Source organism: Chanodichthys erythropterus, chromosome 11 (assembly GCF_024489055.1).
Source record: "Chanodichthys erythropterus isolate Z2021 chromosome 11, ASM2448905v1, whole genome shotgun sequence".
Classification (NCBI taxonomy): Eukaryota; Metazoa; Chordata; class Actinopteri; order Cypriniformes; family Xenocyprididae; genus Chanodichthys; species Chanodichthys erythropterus.
The window spans coordinates 15,637,730-15,658,361 of NC_090231.1; the positions used below are offsets into that span (position 1 = coordinate 15,637,730).

Genomic DNA, 20,632 nt, shown 5'->3' on the forward strand with positions numbered 1-20,632 from the left:
ATACTGATTGGACTTGATTAGGAAAGCCACACACCTGTCTATATAAGACCTTACAGCTCACAGTACATGTCAGAGCAAATGAGAATCATGAGGTCAAAGGAACTGCCTGAAGAGCTCAGAGACAGAATTGTGGCAAGGCACAGATCTGGCCAAGGTTACAAAAACATTTCTGCTGCACTTAAGGTTCCTAAGAGCACAGTGGCCTCCATAATCCTTAAATGGAAGACATTTGGGACAACTAGAACCCTTCCTAGAGCTGGCTGGTGGCATGTGTGGAGAAAACCAGTCACTGCTCATCACCTGTCCAATACAGTCCCAACAGTGAAGCATGGTGATGGCAGCATCATGCTGTGGGAGTGTTTTTCAGCTGCAGGGACAGGACGACTGGTTGCAATCGAGGGAAAGCTGAATGTGGCCAAGTACAGGGATATCCTGGATAAAAACCTTTTCCAGAGTGCTCAGGACCTCAGACTGGGCCGAAGGTTTACCTCATGACCCTAAGCACACAGCTAAAATAATGAAGGAGTGGCTTCACAACAACTCCGTGACTGTTCTTGAATGGCCCAGCCAGAGCCCTGACTTAAACCCAATTGAGCATCTCTGGAGAGACCTAAAAATGGCTGTCCGCCAACGTTTACCATCCAACCTGACAGAACTGGAGAGGATCTGCAAGGAGGAATGGCAGAGGATCCCCAAATCCAGGTGTGAAAAACTTGTTGCACCTTTCCCAAAAAGACTCATGGCTGTATTAGATCAAAAGGGTGCTTCTACTAAATACTGAGCAAAGGATCTGAATACTTAAGACCATGTGATATTTCAGTTTTTCTTTTTTAATAAATCTGCAAAAATGTCAACAATTCTGTGTTTTTCTGTCAATATGGGGTGCTGTGTGTACATTAATGAGGGAAAAAAAAGAACTTAAATGATTTTAGCAAATGGCTGCAATATAACAAAGAGTGACAAATTTAATACTTTCTGAATACTTTCCGTACCCACTGTACATATATTTATTTATTTATTTTTTGGATATTGGATTTGACTTGGTTTGTGGAAAATTTGGTGGCAATACCAGGGATTTTAAGGTATGGTTGCTAGGTGATTTTGTTTATGGAACCTTCAGAAAACTTTAACTCGATTTTTCCCAAAATTGACTTTGCCGACTCTGTTGAATTCAAACAGGTGTAGCTCAGTAATTTGTCAGATTCCAACAAATCATACATCATTTTGAAGGTTTTTAATAGAGAATGTGAGAATAACAATGACTAATTTTTGAAAATCATCCCTACTCATTATGCCAGCACGGGTCACATATACATTACTAATATATTCATTATGAATTCTATGTGTATCCATCATCTTCTTTCCAAACCAAAGGAAGCAGAAGCCTTGGCGAATGAGAGGAGATTACAAGGGGTTTTGTGTGTTTTTTTTTTGTTTTGTTTTTTGTGGGAGGTCGCCCTTTAAGGCAGAGCAGTGTAATGATCCCCTACACCTTGTCTGTGACTGCAGTTGCCGTAGAGAGTATAATTGAGCTGTAGATATAAAAGGAAGATCATTAAAACTACTATTTTTCTTTCTCACTCTCACCTTTGGTTCCATCTCCATTGTTTTTCTTTCTGCCTACTATTACCTTCCTACTGTCCAGAGACCTTTGGCTGAAAACAGCTCTTTTTTGGCTGTTATTTATATTTTTAGTCTAGGCCTTCCCTAGAAAAATGACACACACACACAATCATAAAATCTTAACCCTCTGGAGTCTGAGGCTGTTTTGGGGCCCTGGAGAAGTTTTGACATGCCCTGACATTTGTGCTTTTTTCAGTTGTTCATAAACAAATTAATGGAAAAAGTGTCATTACACTGTATTCAGCACGAACTAGGCTACATAATATGTGAGGCATTTTGTTTTTTTGAAGGAATAACGTTTATGTGTGGTTATCGAAAAAAAAAAAACTAATGTTATATATGAGTTCACAAGTCTTCTGGGTATTGGAGGTTGTAGACTAGGTTGTAGACTTGCTTAAAAATATGTACAAATTATCCTGCCTACTCTTTCATATAAAACAATATATTAATTTAAATTTTGTAAGAAACTTTTGGTCAAGAAACACAGTATGCGTGGAGGCGTGAATCTTCATGAATAATGCTGTGATTCACACCTGAGAAGACAAAAGATCTGCATAATGACCTGCAAAATGACCCGCTTAATGAGCTCTTTCAGTCAGGTAGGCTATGTGAAAAAACCCTCTGTGATCATGCTGATAACAGGATTAATGTCCACTCTTGACAAAAAAACATGATTTTTGTGATCTCATGCATGCACTTATTATTGCACATCATGTAGGGTCTGCACAGATTATCAGGTCCCACCATAAACTGTGTCTAAGTCTCAATTCACGGAACTTTGGTTTGTAAATCTTACATTGATTCCGGCCCGGCAGACACTAATGTATCACAAGACTCTTTGTATGACTATTTCGATAAGTTCCCGAACCTCTCCTCTGCGACTTCAAAGGGGAAGCGAACACCATGGATCGGGTTTCTAGGAGACAGGCCCGCATTCCAAACGGTCATAAAAAGCAAAATACACGCACGCACGCACACACATACTTGTTTTTGTGAAATGTGGGGACATTCCATAGGCGTAATGGTTTTTATACTGTACAAACCGTATTTTCTATCCCCCTACACTACCCCTATCCCTAAACCTAACCCTCACAGGAAACTGTGCACACTTTTACTTTGTCACAAAAACTCATTCTGTATGATTTATAAGCCTTTTGAAAAGTGGGGACATGCTGAATGTCCTCATATTTCACCTCTTTTTGTAATACCTATGTCATACCCATGTCATTATACACATTTGTGTCCTGATATTTCACAAAAACAAGTACACCCACACACACACACACACACACACACACACACACACACACACACACACACACACACACACACACACACACACACACACACACACACACACACACACACAAAGACCTGCATAAAGACTGTATGCACAAATATTGTACCTGCAAATATGAATGTATCTGCCATTGTAGTGCTTGTTGCATGTATGTGTTACTAGTGTAGAAGCGTAGAATTTACTGTAGTAGGTTAGTTTTCATGTTAAACAATAGTAGTAGAGTATAGAGTGTATCTTCTTTATATGATGGGCGACACCTGTCGAGTTTGAACTCTCCGTAAAGCTGTGAGTCTGAGCTATTCACTCATGTACGTTACATTTCTGTCAAATGTATCGTTCAATTTTTAATAGTAGGAAAATACACCCAATCTGACATACCATAAATTAATCCGTGAGACAGGACAAAGGAAGGTGGAAAACTGCCAAATTGCAACGCTATCATTGGCTGACGTTATCAAGAAGGCATTCTGGGGTCTCATCTATAAAGCGTGCGTACGCACAAAACGGGGCTGGAAGCGTGCGTACGCCAGTTCCCGCGCAAAGGTTGTGATCTATAAAAACAAACTTGACGGGAGAATGTGTGCACCTTTAAGCAAACTTTGAGCCATGCGTACGCACATTCTGGAGACAAAGTGATATGAATTGAGATAGTAGATGTGCTACTTTTGATCACTTTTCCAGTGACACGCTGAGGAGCGCTGGGAGCACAATAATTCCTCTTTAAATTAAACTGCAGATGTTATGAGATGTTATTTTTTGAGAATGACGATCAGTGATGTACACTTAACTTAGATATTATGGAAGACACTGCTGGATTCTGTGGTTGAACGGTCCGTTGTCCAGTTTGTATTCTTTTTAAAATACTTTGTCAGTGACGCGCCGAATCAGACAATTGCATTTACACTGCAATAAATAAGTAGTCCGATCTGTTTCCACTAAAAATAGCCTTTAAACTTCCTGAAAGATATGTTCACCTCATCAGCAAAACTGCATAAATTTGATTTGAATTGTTTAAAACTATTAAAATACTATCTGGCCAGTGGAAACGAATGAATCAACTCTATCCTAAAACCTTTATCTGTTTTTATGGATATTTTGATATATTTATTCTAAAACATAAAGAGGATATTGGATGATCTTTATCAATATAATGTGTGGCACAAATGGCATTTATAGTCCATATCTAATATTTTCCAATGTCTTGTACCTTTGACGGTGTTAACCATGGTGTCACGTGGTTGGGAACGTGTATGGAAATGATATGCAGATGAGGTTATGCATAGTAAAACTAGGCGTCGTAAGCTCCATATATGGTTATTTCGGGGAGGAGACAGGGTGGAGATGCACGTACGCACAATCTTCCGCTGACTGGGATTTATAAAGGGATTTGTGCGCCAGAATCTAGCTTTTGCACGTACGTACACTTTTAGTAGGGATCCTATGCATCCTACGGTCTGTTGTCATTAAAACACCAGGACATGCGTCTTTTGGTTGCACAAGTTTCCTGCCATCGAGACGGATTCTCTTCTTTATCTTCCAGTCATATAACTTCCAGTTAAGCCTTCGTTTGATACTTAGCTGAAAACAACCTCCTGAAGAAGGACCAATCACCAAACTGAGCGCTCCGAAACGCTAAGCACCACAACGAACCTCTATACAAGTATTAACTTTGTTAAGATCTTAAATACTGGGTTTCCTTGCTGGCTCTTGAAGGTTAACTGTTGCAATTTGCCATTCTTTGATCATCTCGCTCTTTTCTGCCTTTACTTTCACTTTGTATGTATTTGTATCTACTTGTGTACATTTAGCCATATAACCTTTGCATTACCCGTTTCGTTTCGTTTTGTATTAAACACATCATATCCATGCTTTTTGTTCTCTTGCTCATTCAACAACAACCAAGTCACTTTAACGTTCCGATTCTAATACAATAGCTTTACGTTTGATGCTATCATCGGAATGTATCCTTGTGGCCAGAGGATAACATTTCCGTTATAAGAGTCTGTGGAGAATTCACCGGTTTGCTGGACAAACTGCTATTTTCTCTACATAATTATTAAACCAGAACTGATTGATTATAGTGATTGATTATAGTGATTGATTATAATTCATTGTAATAATTCACCATATATGTTTAATTCCCCATCAGGTCTGTATATGCATAATAATTGACCAAAGCTTTATGGTTCATTATATTCATATAGCCAACCCATAAATTGATTAATAACTGTACAATCGCTACAATCATGTGAAGAAAATTTTGTATAGGCCTATGTTAAATTACAGTACCAGTCAAAAGATTGGACACATTATTTTAAAAGAAGTCTCAAGTCTCTAACCAAATAATGGTTTTCTATTTTAATATACTTTAAAATATAATGTATTTCTGTGATGCAAAGCATCTGAACATTCCTACCTCTATGGCATTTCATACAGGCTACCATATTTGTTATATTATGTAGCCTATGGGCCCTATTTTAACGATCTGAAACGCAAGTGTCAAAGCGCGAAGCTTAACTTTGTGGGTGGGTCTCGGCGCTGTTGCTATTTTCCCGGCGGGATAAATGTAAAAATCTAAAACTAACAAATCTAAAATGGGTTGGTCTGAAGTAGCTTCATTATTCATAGGTGTGTTTTGGGCGTAACGTGAAATAAACCAATCAGAGCGTCATCCAACATTCCCTTTAAAAGCAGGTGCGCAAGTTCCATTATGGATTGCTATTATTATGGCGTATTTACCAGGCGCACGCCAGGAGCGGTTCACAGCCGAGGAGACTGATGTTCTTGTAAGAGCAGTGAAAGACAGAGAAGTTGTGTTGTATGGGGATGGGAGAAACCCACCCAAAATAGCGTCGGTTAAACAGGTTTTTTCACATCTTCGTTGCACACCACAATGATTTCCATCATCTCATGTGTTAATATTTTTTTAGTGTAACAATTTATGATTTGCAAAAATAACTGTTGCATCTGTGTAGATTACATGAGCAAAGTGTATGCGCGTTGTGCACGCTATACATTATGGTCAAGCATGCGCCCTTAAAATAGCATAATGAACAACGCGCAACGCGCCACTGACTTTAGACTAGGTTTTTTCTGGTCAGTGGCGCAATTGTTTAATGGAACAGCAAAATAGCACCAGGGATTGTTTGCGCAAAAAACGGACCCCAGGGAGCGCAAGTTCATTCACTAGTTTAGCGACGTGCTTCTGTGGAGGGAAAAGCGCGCTTTGCGCAGGTGCAAAATAGGAATGACACATGCGTCGGTGTACAAAGTCAATTGCGCTGGGTGCAAGATAGGGCCCTAAATGTTAATGTGCACTTGACAAACTATACATCATTAAAAAGATCTAAGACTCAAGCTTCACATTTTGACCTCTGTTTTACTCTGACTGAAATATGTAATAAATACTGAAATAAAATGTGTTTGCAACATATTTCTTTTTCTCTCTCTCCAGTGCAGAAACACCAAATGCCAGCTATGTGATGTTCACTTGTATATTTTAACAGGATTTATTTCCAGGTATAACTGTTTACTCAAAATGTGTCTTTGACTCTCATTTATATAGTTATTTATATTTTAAATAAACTTCAAACTAATTATATATTTCTTTTGTCATTGCATTCTTTCTTAGTTGACTCAGTCACATTCCTGAATGAATGGCTCATTATGCGGCTCATTAGGGGTAGGGTCTTTATCTCCTCAGGTGTGAATCACAGCATTATTCATGAAGATTCACGCCTCTTTGCATACAGCCTGTGTAAACAAAAAAAGTGTCTTAGAAATTTAAAATCAATACAAAGTTTTATGTGTCCGAACAGGCAGGATAATATCATTTTGAAGCAAGAACTCTAGACTAAAATATACAGTTCCCAAAAGTCTTGTGTAAAAATGTTGTGTATGTATTTTGAGGCCTTATTTCAGTGACTTATTTATTTTATTTTTTTTCCAAAAACCACGCATATACGTAATTCTCTCAAAAATACAAACATACATACTTGTTGCTCAACTGCTATATCCATTCCCAATGTGGCAATATATGTTTATGATATCTACATGAGCATATATATATATATATATATATATATATATATATATATATATATATATATATATATATATATATATATATATAGATAGCATATTTTTATGATATAAATGATGTATCATTTGAGATGTATTATATTTATTATTCAGCAGTTGTGTATATTTTAGTAGGCAGTAATGGGAGGGGTGAGTGCCGATGGTTGCAGTTTGCAACCTCACCGCTAGATGCAGCTAAAATTTACACACTGCACTTTTAAGAGAATTAAATATCAGTCAGTTTTATTTTGAAATAATTTCCCATTCTCTTTTTGGCAAATTTCATAATGTTTGGCCACTCAATACTGAAAAAGCATAGAGACCACATAGAATTTATAATGAAAAAATTTGTTTAATTAAATAAATAAATAAATACATCATGCATCATTAAACAATAAAATAACAGTTATGTAAATTTATTTGAATTCAAATTCATTTTTCGATTTTCAAATTGCAATTCTGCATCCTTTTTGGTACCTCAAGTTCAATAATTGAGTTTTAATTGAAAAGGTATTCTCAATTCACTTCTGAATTTCACATATCCAAAAAAGCCAAAAACTGATTCATAAAATCGGTTAAATGATTTGATGAATGAAAAATGTTTTGATATCTTTTTGTCATGAGATAATATATATATGAATTGGACAAAAGGACTATCAAGAGTTTGAAAAAGTAGGCTCAAGACAATTCAAAATGGCATGGTTATAGACATATATGGAACACCACGCCAATATTCACGCAAACTCAAGGATTCAGAGGAAAAAAAGAATGTTTATTACCCAAAAGAATATCAACACAAGTCTGGTGTATCTGAAATACTTTTAGAGAAGAAAAAAAAAAAAAGATTATTGATACAAAAATATTTAAAAAAACAAACAAAAAACAAAAAAACCAACAACAATATTTTCCATAACCAATTTTTTTCTTTGATTTTTTATTCCTTTGGCAGGTAACCGTGTAATAAACGTGATAACGTGCAGTGGGCCGATGATTCAAGGCCCTATCCATATACTTAGCGCTTTGGCTTTAGTATGAGTTTGTGTCAAGTATTGCAGGAATAGATGCCGACACTCTTTGATGTTGAATGTTTGAAACGCTGTCCAGATCCCCCCTGATACATTCATCCAACCCAGTACAGCGAAACCTCTCAGATCACAGCATAAAAGCTCAAACCAAAAAAAAAAAAACAACAACATTTTTTATCCCTCTTTTTGGATTTCCACTCATCCTTACCCATCTACCCACTCAGCCCTCTCTCTCTCTCAATTTTGACTTTTTGTTGCTTCTTTTCAAAGGCGGTCACAGCAATTCTCAAGCGCAAAATCCCCATTAAGCTTCAAAGCTCAGTTTACTCCTCCCTCTTCAACGTGCGTATATATGTGTGCATATGTGTGATAGAGCACTTTACTGGAAGGTGTTCAGCCCATAAGCATGTAACTAGGTAAACACACACTCATGTAAGAAGCGAATGTCATCTTTAGCAATTTCGTAATTACTGATTAATGGGTCAATTTAAGATTTAATTTTACCTCAAGGCTCTTTCACAGGTTTGAGTTAAAGCTTTATCTTAAAGGGTTAATCCATACAAAAATTAAATTCTGTCATCATTTAATCACCACCATGTCTTTCCAAAATGTACTTTCCAAAATGTTCTTTCATTCTTCCATGAAACATCAAAAAATATATTTTGGTAACACTTTACAATAAGGTTCATTAGATAATATTAGTTAACTACATTAGTTAACATGAACTAATAATGAACTTACTTATACAGCATTTATTAATCTTTGTTAATGTTAATTTCAACATTTACTAATACATTATTAAAAGCTTGTTAACATTAGTTAATGCACTGTGAACTAACAGGAACAAACAATGAACTGTATTTTCCTTAACTAACATTAATGAAGATTAGTAAATACAGTAACAAATGTATTGCCCATGGTTAGTTCATGTTATTTAATATATTAACTAATTAAACATATTGTAAAGTGTTACCGATATTTTTCAAAAAGGTATTTCTTTGTCCATACAACAGAATGTTTGTGTGGAATGTGTGTGTGTGTGTGTGTGTGTGTGTGTGTGTGTGTTTATACAAGTTTGGAAGGACATGAGGGACAAGAAGGACATGAGAATTGTACAACCCAAATTCCAGAAATGTTGGGACATTTTTTTTTAAATTTCAATAGAATGAAAACTAAAAGACTTTCAAATCACATGAGCCAATATTTTATTCACAATAGAACATATATAACAAAATAAATGTTTAAACTGAGACATTTTACAATTTTATGCACAAAAAGAACTCATTTCGAATTTGATGCCTGCTACAGGTTTCAAATTAGTTGGGACAGGGGCATGTTTACCATGGTGTAGCATTCAAAACAGTGTGAAGACGTCTGGACATCGAGGTTATGAGTTTCTGGAGTTTTGGTGTTGAAATTTGGTCCCATTCTTGCCTGATATAGGTTTCCAGCTGCTGAAGAGTTTGCTGTCGTCTTTGATGTATTTTTCTCTACAGGTGAAATATCTGGACTGCAGGCTAATTCAGCACCCGGACTCTTCTACGACGAAGCCATGCTGTTGTAATAACTGCATTGTCCTGCTGAAATACACAAGGCTTTCCCCGAAATACACGTCATCTGGAGGGGAGCATTTGTTGCTCTAAAACCTTTATATACCTTTCAGCATTCATAGTGCCTACCCAAAACATGCAAGTTGCCCATACCGTATGCACTTATGCACCCCCATACCATCAGAGATGCTAGCTTTTGAACTGAACGCTGATAACACGCTGGAAGATCTCCCTCCTCTTTAGCCCGAAGGACACGGCATCCGTGATTTCCAAAAGAATGTCAACTTTGGACTCGTCTGACCATAGAACATTTTTCCGCTTTAAAACAGTCCATTTTGAATGAGACTTAACCCACAGGATACGACGGTGCTTCTGGACCATGTTCACATATGGCTTCCTTTTTGCATGATAGAGCTTTAGTTGGCATCTGCAGATGGCACAGTGGATTGTGTTTATCAACAGTGGTTTCTAGAAGTATTCCTGGGCCCATTTAGTAATGTCATTGCCACAATCATGCCGATGATTGTTGCAGTGTCGTTTGACGGCCTGAAGACCAGGGGTCTTCGGTCTTGTCCCTTACGCACATATTTCTCCAGTTTCTCTGAATCTTTTGATGATTTATATGCACTGTAGATGATGAGATTTGCAAAGCCTTTGCAATTTGACATTGAGGAACGTTTTTTTTTTTTTTAAAGTATTCCACAATCTTTTTACGCACTCTTTCACAGCTCTGCCTATCTTTACTTCTGAGAGCCTCTCTAAGACATCCTTTTTATAGCTAATCATGTTACAGACCTGATATCAATTAACTTAATTAGTTGCTAGATGTTCTCCCAGCTGAATCTTTTCAAACATTTCTTGCTTTTTCAGCCATTTGTTGCCCCCGTGCCAACTTTTTTGAGACCTGTAGCAGGCATCAAATTTGAAATTAGCACATTTATTGGATAAAAAGTGTAAAACATTTCTCAGTTTAAACATTTGTTATGTTATCTATGTTCTATTGTGAATAAAATATTGGCTCATGTTATTTGAAAGTCTTTTAGTTTTCATTTTATTCAAACATCCCAACATTTCCGGAATTCGGGTTGTATTTTCTTCTTTTTTTTTTGGGTGAACTTTCCCTTTAAGGTGGATGTTTGTGTGTAATTTCTGCACAACTACCGTTACCAAACAAGTAACAATAATGACAGGTTTACTCAATACTGTCTGCCATTGGTTGAGCAAAGGTTTGATGGAGTTGCAGAACCACAGTGTTTACATTTTTTTTCTGAGAGGAATCAGCCTATAAATGGCTTACTTACACTTGTCTCTGCATATTAAGCTGGGATAGAAGAAAATGACACACTTCAGCTCTAACTCTGATCCATGTGAGCGTGAAGTATGTGTGAGATCCAGATCCTGTATACTTCATTCTAATGTGATTCTTTAGGAAACAGCTGTACAGAGTGTAAGACCATTACTCATACTCTCAATGTTACTATATCCACCCAAATACGAATTTCTCCATCTCTATTCCTCTTTTTTTTTCATCTTATTGTGCCTGTTCCCTGTTCTCATCTCTGATTTTCCCTCTTCCCCCCACTTTTCTCCCTGCTATCATTGATATGAATTATAAATGTATTCCTTAACTATCTTTCTGTCTGATCTTTCCTCAAGTGCAACAATTCTCATTAAGGATTAATCTCAAAGTTTTATGCACACAACACATACATGAGCAGTACTCAAACCACACACAAACAACTGTACATGCACCAACTTTACCTAAGAGCCAATTAAATGAATTCAGCTCATAAGCCAATTAAATGCATGAAGCATCAGCTGAAGATCAAGTCAAATCCTACAAAGACTGATTGAAATGAAGATGAGAGGCAGAGACAAATTTCCAAATAATGATTGTTACATTTAAGACTAACTGAATGTTTCCATGACAGAACATGCTTTTCACCAGTGAATGAATGACAGTTGATAAACGACTGAGCATGTCAGTGAATCAGTGAATAACTGGAGACATTTAATGAACCAATTAGCTATTTACGTTGCAGAGCTTACGTGTTTACATCTGAACACAATACTGAGTCGGCATTCTGACGTAGAACCTGGAAGTGCTGCAACCTAAATAGCATAGCAGAATGACTGGGGGAGAGACGAATTTGTTGAATAAAATTGATATTTTTGTTTTGTTTTTGCACACAAAAAGTATTCTCGTCGCTTCATAATATTAAGTTTGAACCACTGTAGTCACGTTGACTATGTTTTGGACCTTGAATGTGGAAATTTCGTTGCTTTCAATGGAGGATAAAAAAAAACCTCTCGAATTACATTAAAAACATCTAAATTTGTGTTCCGAAGATGAACAGAAGTCTTACGGGTGTGAAACAACATGAGGCTGAGTAATTAATGGGTGAACTAGTCCTTTAAGTTCTGTATCAATTATGACCAATTAAGACCTTAAATGGTTTAGCCCCTGAGTATTTAACCAATCTTCTATTGCCCTACAATCAACCACGCTCTTTTTGGTCACAAATGTCTGGGCTTCTGGTTGTACCTAGGATATCTATTTCCACTAAAGAAGGGGAAGCATTTTCACATTTGGCTCCCAAACTCTGGAATAGCCCTCCTGATCATGTTATGGGCTCAGACTCACTCTCCCAGTTGAAATCTAACCTTGTACTCTGGTTATATCAGATGAAATGCACAATTATCTTTGGTTAATGTTATGAACAGTAGCTTTGCTAATTATTTTCAATTTGCCCATCCCAGTTTGCATCCAGCCTTTTATGAAGACTTCAGATGCCTCAACACCTGTGAAGAGATGACCCCAACCCCTATGAGGACTTCAGATGATGCGAACTGTGGATCAGCATGCACCAGTGCAAAATTTTTCTATACACCCTAATCATTTGTTAACATGTATTCATTACTTCATGGGCTCATTGTTTCTACCTTAAATTAATACACTGTTTAAATCAATACATTGTTAGCTAACTGGGTGATTTGTACGTGTACATTTCTGAAAATACATAACTTGGACACAGTTACCTTTGATAGCATATTACTCTAAATTGTAATGTTGACATGCATTTTCTGTAAAGCTGCTTTGAAACGATATGTATTGTGAAAATCACTATACAAATAAATGCAAATTGAACTGAATTGAATTGACAGCGGCTGACCACGTAATGCTTTCGTTGTATTGAAAAGTGCAGCAGGAACAAATGTATCCTTTTGGGTTCTATCCACCTGTTTACGCGGGGTGCTACTGTAAAAGAGAACGTGGGTACAACTTCCGGTGAGGTAAGTAGCGGAAGTAGCATACCAATGGTATTTTGTGTGTTAATTAGCGAAGAGGCTAAGTGATTTTTGGATCATTGTTTACTTTATAAAGTTGCAAATCTTCATGAGAGATGTCGTTACGGTGCTCAGGGACAACATCTCAGTTTACTACATTATTAGTTAATAATATCACAATACAATAAACAGTTTTCGTGCCCTTAATTGCTCTTTACTTTACTGACCTTCCACAAAAGTGCTGCTGCATGACTAGAGCATCCTGACCCTGCAATACTTGAACAACCCGCTGTCTGTACTTCACCTGTCACTGATGCACCAAAGCCATATGATGTTATATTTTACTCCTAACCTGTCATCGGTGCCAGAGCCAGTCGCGTTTCCACTGTATGCGATGCTAAAGGCTGATGTTAACCATTGCGATAAATACACACGTTTATGGAAAATATCAGAGACTGCTTAAGGAACGAAGACAATTCTTATGTAATTATAATCGTGTATTTATTTGGTTTAATATTTTATCTGTCTCTTCCCTGTGCCTGTTGATTCCTGACAAATGCATATCTTTCACAGATTCACACACTCCGGTTAACTCGTATAACTCATAACTCCTGTTGTCTTCTCATGAGCTCCCTCTGTTGCTCTGGCTGAAAGGATCAGGATAGATAGACAGAGAGATCGCGCAAACATCCTCGGATAGCAAGCATAGCATAATTTAGAGGAAAATCAATAGAAAGTCTCAGAAAAGTTACATAAACATAGGGTATGTTATCAATATATTTCTAAATGTGTAAGCCTTTGGATTTAAAAGCCTTAGTGGAGTTGTTTTTTGCGTTCTTGTGATCGCAAATAAATGGAAGCAGGCGCAACTGAATAGGTCTGTGTTTTCTTTTTATGTCAATATAAATATCAGTTAGATTTAGCATGATAGATGTGCACTCCTGGCATAAATTAATACATTACTATTAGTGTAACATTTTTAAATGGAAAACACTGTTAAAATATTGATGCTGGAATCTTAAATCTTTAAGTAAAAAACAAACGTTCGCAAGTTTGGATCGTTAAATCTTGAATGACTGTCAACTGTTGAATGAATGAGTGTCACGTCCAGCTTGTTTACTTCGAACCGGAAGACGCTCCCACGTTTGACGCAAGGCATCATGGGGCGTAGGAAACTTGTGGATAGAAGAAAGTATTTCAAACAGGTTTGGAACAAGTGAGTAAAGATAGAATGTGAGCGCTCCAGAGTGGGCATGTTTTAGCCCCGGAGCAGATTCAGAGCGTTGGTGTTCTCATTGGCTCCAAGATCACTCTGATACTGCTCCATCACGAACATAAAATATAAGCAATAAGTGGAAAACCTGGAGTGCAGCTGGAATGGAGTGATTAGAGAGCACTTTGAGTGAGAGAGAGAGAACTGCTTTTGTCCCGTTTGGCTCACATATTCTGGAAAATGATGACAGAATTTTCATTTCTGGGGAAACTAGCCCTTTAAGCTCAAGTGATTCTACTGATCTATTTCGTGTGAATGTTATTCTTCGGTTCATTTTCTCAGCACAGATAAGCACTTCAAGCACAGATAAGGCTCCCTAACTTTACATGAGTCTGTGTTATTGTTATACAATGCAGTCTGATCTTAATCTATCTCCAAAGTTCACTCATGTGTTCATAAAGTGTCTCCAGATAGTAGTGAAAGGCAGATAATGGACAAAAGAGATTATTAGATGCAAAGATGGAAAACAAGCCAGGAGAAATAGAATGAAAATGAAAACATAAAGACACTGAGAAGGTGTGAGGCACATCAGAAGACCATCTGGCTTTGATTTAATGTGTCCTGAATGGCCTCCCTTCAAAGATCCACTTTACCAAACTCTCTTTCCTTTATCTTGCTATTCCTCTTCCACTCCTGCACTCATCTTCTTGTCCTTGCAATCATGATTCAACCACAACATCATCTTGAAGAAAAAAAAAGGCTGCAAACAAACAAAGTCACATCAAAACCAAATAAGAAATGGCTCAAAACGAGAGATGCTACAGAAAGACAAGCTTTCAGCAAGGAAACCTTTTCAAGTATATTAGACTGCTACTTCAGCATATCCCTCTCTTTCACATTCTGCCATCTTTACTCTCTCCATATCTCCTCTCCCGGAGTAGAGAAGCATTGTCTTCAAATTTGCACTTTGTGGGTACATCTAAAGAAGACTTCAGCAACTTTCATTTGTACAGAAAACCCTAAAGGCACACTTGATCAGATCACATCAGATGTGGCACATACGCAAAGTGAATTTCTGCTCAAAATGTGATGATTTATTATGTAATACTTTCATGCTTTCAAGGTGAAGTGTCTCTTTTTTCAGTGTTAAAACACTTTCTCCTATCCCAGTGTAATGTGCAGAGACAACTACTATAAAGAATATCTATAAAGATATTTTTAATATTATCTCATAATTTTGGCAGCAGGTATATTAGTATATACCTGCTGCCACTTTAAGACCTGATGCACGGATCCTTTATACTGTTACATATGCATTTTCTTTCTCAACTGTTTAAGTTCACGTAAAACATAACTGACTATGTTTACATGAGTACTTGCCAAGACCGGTATTTTGACATTATTTTATGTGTATTTGACTGTTTAAGTGCAATAAGCAAAACAAATAAAAATAAGTAAATAACACCTCAATTTAGTACTGAGAGGCAGATTTATGTGCACGCACTTTGGGTAAGAGCACAAAATCTGCGGGAATGAGTAGCATTATGAGTAGAATCCTAAGCCGAAATTAAAGCCCTGTAACACCAACAATATTCATCTGGAGCAAATGAAATGAGTGAGTGAGAGAAGTCAGGTTTGTGGTTCAACTCGCTGTTGAAGAGATCATGAGAGAGCGAGAAAACACAGCTGGTATCACGTATGGCGTTTTTTTTTTTTTTTTTTGAAAACACTACATTGCACTTAGTTTATTATTTCAGATGCCTTTTTAAAAGACTACGATTGAAAAATGTATATATTATATATAAAATTCAACACACCAAAGTGGCTAGTAGGAGTGACTCAGTTACACACCACTGCTGAAATCCACCCGCATTTAGCTGGTGTTAATGTCATACACATCATTACCGCATGACATAAGCTGATTGGATTCATTGATAAGATTCATTGTCTGCTGTAAGCTGGTCCTGCAGTGCACTCTGAAACCTTCCACCTCCCCCAGCTCCACCTGCCTAGATATGTTACGGGATTTATGGTATATCTATTCATGCAGCAGCAATGCATGTACAGAAAAATATACAGTGACAATGCTTTTAGTTACAATATACAACATAATGTCTTCTATGATATGTGTGTTTAAAAGTAAAAGTTTGCAGATTATTTTTAAGTACTTTATTATAGGGGTGTAGCGATTTATCGCAATACGATATTTCGCGATGCAAACATGTTACGATATGCATCGTAGAGTGATGGCGATACTTTTACGATATGACGGCAGTTTAATCTTATTGGTTGAGCTGCCGACGTGACCTACTCTGCAAGGTGGCAGTGAGAGAAGCCGGTTGTCACCGCATATAAATGGTGTGTCTCAATCAGCTCTCTAGTTCAGTAAGTGTTTGAGGCACACATTGAATCTTGCAAGCAGGTTTAAATGTTTCTCATGTCAGTCTCTTGCATTGGCTGCGTGAGAAAAGTCGTGGCTTTCTTTCACCGCAGTGCACAGCAACAGCTGTGCTCACAGAAAAGCAAAAGACGCTTGCGATGCTTTGCTTTAAGAAGTTCCGCAGGGCCGTTCACATAATGCGTCTTTTCCGCGTGCAAGTCAGTTATTTAAGGCGCGCAGCTATGGCCTTTCCGTAACAAAACATCATAGCTGATCATAGCTGTACATGGTGGTTTTTATATCTTATCTCCATCAATATATCTCGTAGTAAAACTAATGCAAGGGCTAGAAATCATTTATCCTTTGCAGAAACATCCTGATCCTCTTGGAGAGCGCAGTTCATGGTTGCATAGCAACGACCGATGCCACGGGAGCACAAGCGCTTTGGAAAGAAGGAGAAGCGGTGCGGCCGCGCCTTCCACGTGTTTTTAGACGCGATATGTGTACAGCCCCTATATCATAATTCTAAGTTCATGTTAAATTTAACATTCTTTTTCAGTGACAGACAGACCTATTCAACTGTTAATTTGAATACAGAAGGTTTTTATTAAACATTAAAATGTGATCTTGTATGTACAACAAGGAAAATTATTGAAATTTGTTCATGTTTTTTGAATAAATCTTGTTTTAATTTCAGTTTCATTTTGTTCAAAATATCGTGATACATATTGTATCATGAACTCCATATCGAGATATATACCGTATCGTGAACTGAGCGTATCGTTACACCCCTACTTTATTACTGTAAACTTGTTATATAGTTTTAACTTTTTTTTTTTCTTTTTATCAAGGCACTGCTTTGTCATATTTTTATTTGGAATGCACAATTGTATCTATAATTCAGATTCATGCTCTTCATCCAAAAGTATTATTCTAAAGGTTGTCAAAATATTCAGTAGAGTACTCTGTTCCTTAGATATCACACACTAAATTTGCATACTATTGTCATTCATTCAGCTTACTTAATGCTGATGACATAACATACAGTATATGTATTTCAAAACTCTACAAAATCAAATCTTTTTTGTTTTGAGCTGTGTGCATTGACCGTTAAAGCTCTGGGCTCACTTCATTGCATGGAGGTGGTTTTCAGCTTTGGCATTGACAGGTCTTTCTCTTTCTCTCCCAAAATGTGAAAAACACTGCAACCAGTGCATCTTCTTATAAAAGACATGCTTGTTGGTGACAGTTGCTATGGGCACTACCAAATCACATGTCATTTACAGTTACCATCTCTCCCACTGCATTGCTCTTTTGCACCACCCTGTACATTCCCACACCCCTCCTCTTCTCCTCCTTATGTCCATTCACTCCCCTCTTCATGCACACAACATTTGTTCCGACACTTTTCAGGTCAGTATAATCCGGTGTTAAGACATCTCGTTTACAAAGCTGGTGAAATACTGCAGGCAGAAGAATATATCCTGGCTAATTGGATGGTGTCTGATCATATGGTGAAACTAGCTCTGCTCTGCTATTAGGGTATTACTACTGTAAAATTTTTATGATGACAAAAGAGACTCATGGGAATCTGAAATATGGCCATTTTGGGCATGATAAACCAGAGTTACAGAGTCAGTCACATAAATAAAACACAAATTAAAAGTGCTTCAGTATATACTGAAGTATGATACTTCAGGTGTTCCAATCACTTCCATGGCCACAGGTGTATAAAATCAAGCACCTAGGCATGCAGACTGCTTCTACAAACATTTGTGAAAGAATGGGTCGCTCACAGGAGCTCACTGAATTCAAGCGTGGTACCGTGATAGGTTTCCACCTGTGCAATAAGTCCATTCGTGAAATTTCCTCACAACTAAATATTCCACGGTCAACTGTTGGTGGTATCATAATAAGTGGAAGCAATTGGGAACAACAGCAAATCAGTGGTAGGCCATGTAAAATCACAGAGAGGGGTCAGCACATGCTGAGGCGCACAGTGCGCAGAAGAACTTTCTGCAGAGGTAATAGCTACAGACCTCCAAACTTTGTGTGGCCTTCAGATTAACTCAAGAACAGTGCATAGAGAGCTTCATGGAATGGGTTTCCATGGCCGAGCAGCTGCATCCAAGCCTTATATCACCAAGTGCAGTGCAACGAGTCGGATGCAGTGGTGTAAAGCATGCCACCACTGGACTCTAGAGCAGTGGAGACGTGTTCTCTGGAGTGACAAATCACACTTCTCTGTCTGGCAAACCGATGGATGAGTCTGGGTTTGGCGGTTACCAGGAGAATGGTTCTTTCCTGACTACATTGTACCAAGTGTAAAGTTTGATGGAGGGGGGATTATGGTGTAGGGTTGTTTTTCAGGGGTTGGGCTTGGCCCCTTAGTTCCAGTGAAAGGATCTCTTAATGCTTCAGCATATCAAGAGATTTTGGACAATTTCATGCTATTAACTTGTGCACAAAGCAAGGTCCATAAAGACATGGATGGGCAGGTTTGGTGTGGAGGAACTTGACTGGCCTGCAGAGATTCCTGACCTCAACCCGATTGAACACCTTTGGGATGAATTAGAGTGGAGACTGTGAGATATATATATATATATATATATATATATATATATATATATATATATATATATGTATATGTATAAAGTAATAAATAGCACTTGTGGCGCTTCATAAAATTGAGGTTAAACCACTGCAGTCACATGGAGTACTTTAATGATGTCTTTCCTACCTTTCTGGGCCTTGAAAGTACAGTAGTTGCGTTGGATTTCAGAAGAACAGAAAGCTCTCAGATTTAAAAAAAAAAATAAAAATCTTAATTTGCGTTCCGAAGATGAACTAAGGTCTTACGGATGTGGAACGACACAAGGGTGAGTAATTAATTTAATTAATGACAGTATTTTAATTTTTTTGCGTAAACTAACTCTTTAAGAAACATCCAAGAGATCTGATTGGCATGCAATAGTGTACTAGTGCAAGTAATAGAGTACTAATCTTAATCATTTCAAGAGATTTATGACACTGAAATATGACTGAGATTTCAGGCTATTGTGCAAAATGCTGTGGGGCATTTGATAAACAGGCATTGACAACAACAACAGTGACCAATAAAGTAACCATTAAAATAATTTGTTTTAAATAATATCAACATACTGAGAGCAACTCAAAGAAGCTCAAATCCTGTTCCAAATAATACAATTTAAAAATGTTCTGATTGGCTTTAACTGTGTGACCTTAAAAAGTATCTTTGGATTTTGGCATGGACAGACAAAACTCTAGTGATGTACCTTATTTTCTGTTCTCCAGGCCTGAATATTAGTCAACATACTTAAAAAAAAAAGTCCCTTTCCTTTGAAATATCTGTATGCGCTTGACTACTGTTGGTTGAGATGGTGTCAGATCACTATAAAAAGGTGCCTTTATGTCTTAGGAACCTCTGATCCCTTGAGCTTCTGTGGATTTTTGAAACAGCGACACTGTCAAAGGCCTCATCTGATACAAAAGAAGTAGTAGTCTTTAGAAGTCAGGGAGCCTCAAAGCCTAAATGTGTTCTCGGTTGACACAGGTAACCATAAGATCAGATTGTACTCAACATAAAATACATGAGATAAAACAAAACATTTGTGAAAGGGTGAAATCTCTTTTCCAACATTTCAACGTATAGCAACCATACCTTAACATTTGACCAAGAAGGTGTTGCAATTCCTGGAGAAATCCATTTGTTAGCATTCCCATTCAGACACCACTACTTTTGAATGGTCGTCAATGAAAATAAAATGTGTATATGTATGTGTATTTATAGCATGAAAAGCAGGTGATTACAAGCCAACCAGTAAGGTGTGCTATTAAAGCAGATAACACCTAAAGGATCATTATTGCACCTACCTTAACACCACGAACTCTGAACTCGGTTAGTGCTCTGTGCATTTTGGTTGCAGCGGTGGGGAGGTCTTTGCCACTGGCTATGACTTTAACCAGCAGTGAGTCATAATGAGGTGAGATGATGGCCCCCTGAAATGCAGACGCACTGTCCAGACGAATACCCATACCCTCTCCACTGCGAAACACCTGTTGAATGGAGAGAAAGAGAGACGAAGGAATAAATCATGAGAAATACTGCTAGAATGAGAATATGAATTTAAGTATAACAATACAGTTATAGAG

The 20,632-nt window shown here is 37.5% G+C and overlaps 1 protein-coding gene across 1 annotated transcript in view; it reads right to left on the reverse strand.

The window, feature by feature from the left end:
• pcxb (pyruvate carboxylase b) overlaps positions 1-20,632 on the reverse strand; it is a 343,108-nt gene that overhangs the window by 169,247 nt on the left and 153,229 nt on the right. Inside the window, exon 10 of the mRNA XM_067401859.1 lies at positions 20,354-20,536. Within this exon, the coding sequence (XP_067257960.1) occupies positions 20,354-20,536 (183 nt within the window). The remainder of the gene's footprint in view (positions 1-20,353; positions 20,537-20,632) is intronic.